At 54.7% G+C, this 5,722-nt stretch overlaps 1 protein-coding gene across 1 annotated transcript; it reads right to left on the bottom strand.

Moving 5' to 3' along the window:
* Positions 1–1,305: 1,305 nt before the first annotated feature.
* Positions 1,306–2,764, bottom strand: Pou4f3 (POU class 4 homeobox 3). The gene is made up of 2 exons (XM_070036312.1): positions 2,601–2,764; positions 1,306–2,280 (listed from the first exon to the last, which is right to left on the bottom strand). Exons 1-2 carry the CDS (start codon positions 2,718–2,720, stop codon positions 1,381–1,383), a joined length of 1,020 nt encoding a protein of 339 aa, XP_069892413.1. The 5' UTR covers positions 2,721–2,764; the 3' UTR covers positions 1,306–1,380.
* Between the last annotated feature and the right edge of the window lie 2,958 nt (positions 2,765–5,722).

Genomic DNA, 5,722 nt, shown 5'->3' with positions numbered 1-5,722 from the left:
TCCCAAGACCAGTACCCTTTAAAAATCGGAGAAGGAAAACCACTGAGATTCAGGTTGAAAAATAAAGCATTTATTTTAGAAGTTAATTCAAGGGGTAGAGAGAGAGGGGGGGAGTAAAACTTAAAATTTTATTTGTGTCTGTCTTGAGAATGAAACCAAAGATCACACAGCAACACACAAACTATATGAAGCAACAACAAAAAAAATAAATATGACTGGACTGGAATGATTGGTGATAAGGGTCCAGGTCAGTGGTCCTGCTTCGTTTCCTGCTCATAATTATGAGTGGACCTTCCACAGAGAGATGCTCAAGTAAGTAAAGGATATGAGGGAAAATGGATTTAAATAAATAACAGAGATCAACAGTGCTAACGAGAGCAGAAATAAAAGTGTAAGGAGGTTGGACATGTTAGAAGGACTTGCATATGATTGGGAGAAGTTACGGTCATTTTGGATGGCTGAGCTGGTACTCTGGCAAAAACAGCAAGATGAAGTTAGGAGGGTTTTTGGTTGGTCTGGTCTGGAACACTACCAGTCCTCAGCCCCACTACCAGGTGGTAATTACCCCTAAAACACCAGTGGATCGTGAAAGGTGACCAGAGCTGGTGCTGACCTCTGCTTGCAATTCCCAAAGAGATGCCAGCGTTTGCAGTGGCTGGAGTAGGCCCACCTCTTCCGGAGACCTGCTTACCACTAAGAGCTCAGAGCCCTCATTTCTCCACACACTTTCTCTGAACCTAATCCATGCTACTTTATGAGAATGTATAGCAAACCAAAGAAAAAAGGTGAATAGAGTTTGGGTGGAGAAGGGATTATAAGGCTATCCTTTGGAAACATACGTTTATTTTATATACTCTAATAAATCTCCAGTACATGTTTGCGTTCCGCTTAGATATACTAGACTTTATATTATTTATCACTTCCTTTCCATCCTTAAACCCTTGCCTAACTGCGCTTAGCAGTGGCGCTTTCGCCCTAGGGTTAAGCAACTGGATCAATTCACTGCCCTCGGCCTTGGAGCTTCTGTCCTGGAGTCGCACAGTTGGGCGCGCAAGGGCGCGTTTCAGCACCACGGACAGCACAAATTTCCTCCAGGTCCGCCCTTGAATTTTTTCCTAGCGCCAAAACTTTTTTTTTTTTCTTTAAGGATGGGTGGGGGTGGGAATCGAAAGGGAAAACAAAAACAAAAACAAAGAGAGAGAAAGAGCAGGCCGGGAGGCAATTAGGCAGGCTAAAGGAGAAAGTCTGCGGCTTCGGGGAAGAGAGCCTGACCTGCCAAGGAAACCTCCTGGAGTTTCCTCCACCACCTTCCCTCCCATCGGAAGGGGGCGATGCGCTCTACGGGCTCTCCGGGCTCCCCGTCGCTGCGCCGGGCCGCAGTCAATGGACAGCCGAGTACTTCATTCGTTTCTGTTTCTGTCTCTGGTTACAGAACCAGACCCTCACCACGTTCTTTTTAAGGTCCAGTTTCTCAGCAATGGCTGCGATCTTCTCGGATGAAGGACGGGGCTGGATGGCGAAATAGGCCTCGAGTGAGCGCTTCTCCGGCGCGGCGATGGACGTGCGTTTGCGCTTTCGCTCGCTGCCGTTGAAGAGCTCGGGCTTGCTGTTCTTCTCTCGGTAGGCGGCCTCGGCCTCCTCCAGCCAGGCCTGCAGCACCGGCTTGAGCGCGATCATGTTGTTGTGCGAGAGCGTGAGAGACTCGAACCTGCAGATGGTACTCTGGCTGAGCGAGCCCACGCCGGGGATCTTGAGGTTGGCCAGAGCCGCGCCCACATCCGCCTGGGTCACCCCCAACTTGATGCGCCGCTGCTTGAAGCGCTCGGCGAAGGCCTCCAGCTCGCGAGGGTCGGACTCCACATCGCTGAGGCACGCGGGCATGGCGCTGTGCGGAGCCACGGAGGCGTGCGGGTGACTCATGCCCATGGCCTGGTGCAAGTGGCCCATGGCGCCTAGGTGATGCGGGTGGATCTGAGCGGGCATCACCGAGTGCTCCGGCGCCCCCAAGCCACTCACGCTCAGCGTGGGTGAGATGTGTTCCAGCAGGTCGCCTTCGAGGCCTTGGTGCACGGCGTGGTGCGGGTGCGAGGTGAGCGCGGCGGGGTGAGAAATGGGCACGGTGGACGAAGTGGACGTGCAGGGCACGCTGCTCATGGTATGGTAGGTGGCGTCGGGCTTGAATGGATGGTTCTTGCCGTGGGAGACGATATCCACCGCAGCCAGAGCTTCGGCGCGTGCCAGCAGGCTCTCATCAAAGCTTCCAAATATATTACCCTGCAGCTGCATGAGAGAAGGCGCACAGCACGGTCAGTGGGGAATACTGTCAACTCAGGATTAAAACACATTTTCAAGCAACCGAGATGCCTCTCCTCAAAGCCCAGGTCATAAAAATTAATACGGAAGGCAGCCGCTCTGCTGGAACAGACGTGTGGATCAGAGACATGAATGAGAACGAGCGCGCAGGGACAGAGCGCGGGGGAGACCAGAAGAGGGGGTTCAGACAGCGGCGATTGTTCTGTGCGACATGAAAAAAACATGAAGCTAGTGCCTGTCAAAAAAAAAAATGTGCCTTAGAGCGGTAATTATGCTCCACTACGTACCTGCGGGGCTGGGAGACAGACTCGGCGCATGGCCTCTGAGCCGGAGTGCAGGCTGGAGAATTTGGGTTCTTGCAGCACCGGGTGCATGCCGAAAGGCTGCTTGGCGTTCATGGCCATCATCTTCGCGCGCCTGGCAGGGAGGCAGCGGGGGACATGGAATCAAGGCTCGTCTCGCTTGCTCTCCACGCTCCAAGTGAGCGCCGCTCAGTGCCCGCGCTCCCCTCGCCCTCTCGCTTGCTGCCTCCCCTCTCCCCCACCTGCTTCTTCACTCATCTTACAAGCAGCCTGCCAGGAAGGGCCCGAGCACGCGCAGGCGTGCACACGCGCCCCGGACTCGCAGGGGCGGCCGGGGAGGCACCAAGACACAGCCGCTTGCCGCGCGCGCTCTCCTCTGAGCCAGTGGCGGCTGCCCCCTCCGCAGCATTTATACCCAGGCCTGGCCGGGCCACTTCCTGTCCGCCCCGCCCCGCCTGGCTCCAGCCTTGCTAGACTTTTTACCGATTCTTTCGTTTTCGTCCTAGACATCTCCCTCCCCCCACCCAAGTCTCAAACTTTCTCTTGGACTTCCCTCTCTCCCTCCCCCCCCCCCCCCACACTTCAAAGTCCCAACAAACCTCTATGCCGTCCCAACTACTTGGATCCCAGGGCAACTTTGAGCTGAGAGAGGATCAGAAGCTGACCCTAGCCGGACCCTCTCCTCCCCCATTTGATTCTACCCTCGCCCGCCCCCATTCTCCCTTGGCCTGGCTGCCGCCAAACTGTCCATTTCCAGGGCACTCCTGGCCCCACGCCGGGGCTGTCCACCAGAGCTCAGCACCGCAGCAGAGAAGAGGCGCCTCCACCAGCCTCTAGGCAAGAGCTTGGGACGGCTAGAACGAGCCCCGGGGGGCAGCGCGCGCGCACGGGGGCGCGCGCGCGCGCACACACACACACACACACACACACACACACACACACACACACACACACGATCTGCCTGGGCCAGAGGCCCTGGAGGCCGGAGGCTTCCTCCCACCCTTGATTTGCTTGCTTTCATCTGAGAAAGACAACTGGCCCACTCTTCCATGCTGAGCGCCTCCAGTCTAAGAAAGCTGGCTGCGTCGTCTTTACAGGAGTCGCAGTCCAGATCGGCCTCTGGGGCCTCCTAATTCGCCTCGGGCACTTCTTCTGGACCACGGAAGCATAGAAGCCCCATTTCCCGCCCCTCATTCCCCCCTCCCCCGACCTGGGACAGAGCTGTCATTTTTCCAAGCCACTAATCCCGACAAGTTATGAAGTTTGTTTTTGGGATCCTCGCCCCAATCCTACACAGACGAGGGAAGTAAAGATCAGCGGTCTTTGCATCCACAGATATTTACTGCGCCCCAGGGGCGTACCCGGAGTCACGGTTTGTGACTCCCTTGGCCACTTGGCCTCCGGGTCTTCCTCAACTTTCGGAGGGTCCCGGAGTTGGTGCTGCCCTGCTCCCTCTGTCAATTCCCCACTTGTTCCCCGCCCCCTTCTTTTCACTCCTTCTCCCCCTCCCCCCCAGCTAGTAAACATCGTAAATAATGGATGGGGAATCCTGAGTCTGTGGCCGCCGGGGCGCACCGCCCTCGAGGCTGGAAGAGAGCCCCTCCACCCCCACCCCCAGCCCCACCCCCGCGCCAAGCTGCGGTGTAGCAGCCACGGCGGGCCGGCTGGCTGTCGCCCTCTGGCCCAAGGAGCCATCTCCGGGCTTTAGAGCAGTCACCCTGCCGGAGAGTGTGTGCTGGATTTCCCAGAAGCTTAATAGGGTGCAGGCGCTGTGGTGGAGGACCGGAGCCTAAGGACAGACCCTGGGGCCTGACAGGACGTCCTGTGAGAACCGCCCCTCTCACTTCTTTCCTGGAGACCCGCCACTCCCACGTCTACCCCATCTGGTGGCAACCATGGGCTAGAGCCCGGGGAGAGTGGGAAAGGATTTGGTCTAGGTGAGGAAGGCCACGTACAGAGCTCAATCTTCGTGAGAGCATCACACACACACACACACACACAAACACACACAAACACACACGGTTGTAAAAAGAGAATTAGGCTGGGTCGCCTTCCCTGGGTTCTGGGCAACTGGGCAAGGTGTTTTGAGTTATGGTAGTAATGAAAGTACTGAGCACCAAATTAATGCTCATCACCCAATGGACTTGCCTCGTTCAAAATGCATCTGTGCATCCGCTGGCCGGGGTGCCATGAGTCAGTCATCTGCACACCTCTGTGTGCCCTGGGATCTAAAATGGCGCTAATATTCACCCTCCTATTCCCCAACGAGAGTAACACACTGAGATAAGCACTTGGCTCCGAGCCTGGCACACTGAATCCGTGGAATAAATACATAAATGTTGGTTTCTTTCTCCACCCTCGACCGAAAGAGAACGCATTGGGACTTCTCTTGGAAAATGGTTTGTCCCTAGGTGCAAGTGGTGTTCCCTTTCTCTCCATCTCCAGGATCTACATCCGAAAGGCTAGGGTAAGATGTAGGTTAACTGCATCCCTGCCTCCAAGGAGCCACCAGTCTAAAATTGAGAGCAGGAAATTGTCTGGAAGCCTAGCAAGGCTGTAAAGGTTAGTGAGCAAGACTCAGAGCCAAGGGTGTTTAAGATCTATGATAGGTAAAACACCCCCCCTCCCCAGAATAATGGGTCTCAAGAGGCTGCATTCTGACACTCTGTCAATGTGACCTTGGTGGGGCCTGTTTACCACAAAAAGAACACTAAACTAGATGATTGCTAAGTGTTTCCAGCTTTAACAAGAAGGAATGGGCTAAGGGCATGACTAACGTGGTAGAGCCCTTGAGTTCAAACCCAGTACTACCCACCCCACCCCACCCACCCCTCTCCTCCCCCAAAAAAACCAACTGGCATTCTGGTTCATTTGAAACACATTTTGAGCAGGAGTTTCTGTCCAGGACGCTTCCACTTCTCAGAAACCAAATACAGCATATTTTATCACTCACTAGCATTTTAAGAGCATTCAGAATTGTTTTCTGCCCAATGATAAAAGCCCACAAGAAGGTGAATGAGAGTAAGGATACTAGATCTGTATCTCACCTGGTGCCTTGGTCCCTAAGACCATCAACCACTCCATAATGCCTTAATGATCTGTGGAGC

Source organism: Dipodomys merriami, unplaced genomic scaffold (genome assembly GCF_024711535.1).
Source record: "Dipodomys merriami isolate MVZ:Mamm:240054 unplaced genomic scaffold, mDipMer1.0.p SCAF_27, whole genome shotgun sequence".
NCBI lineage: Eukaryota > Metazoa > Chordata > Mammalia > Rodentia > Heteromyidae > Dipodomys > Dipodomys merriami.
This window is presented reverse-complemented; position numbering and strand designations above follow the sequence as displayed.

What these genes read in the sequence shown, in the direction of transcription:
- Pou4f3 (XM_070036312.1), bottom strand. Translation starts at nt 2,720, where the DNA reads ATGATGGCCATGAACGCCAAGCAGCCTTTCGGCATGCACCCGGTGCTG. An exon ending in TCTGTCTCCCAGCCCCGCAG is followed by an intron (nt 2,281 to 2,600) that starts GTACGTAGTGGA and finishes TCTCTCATGCAG; the next exon opens with CTGCAGGGTAATATATTTGG.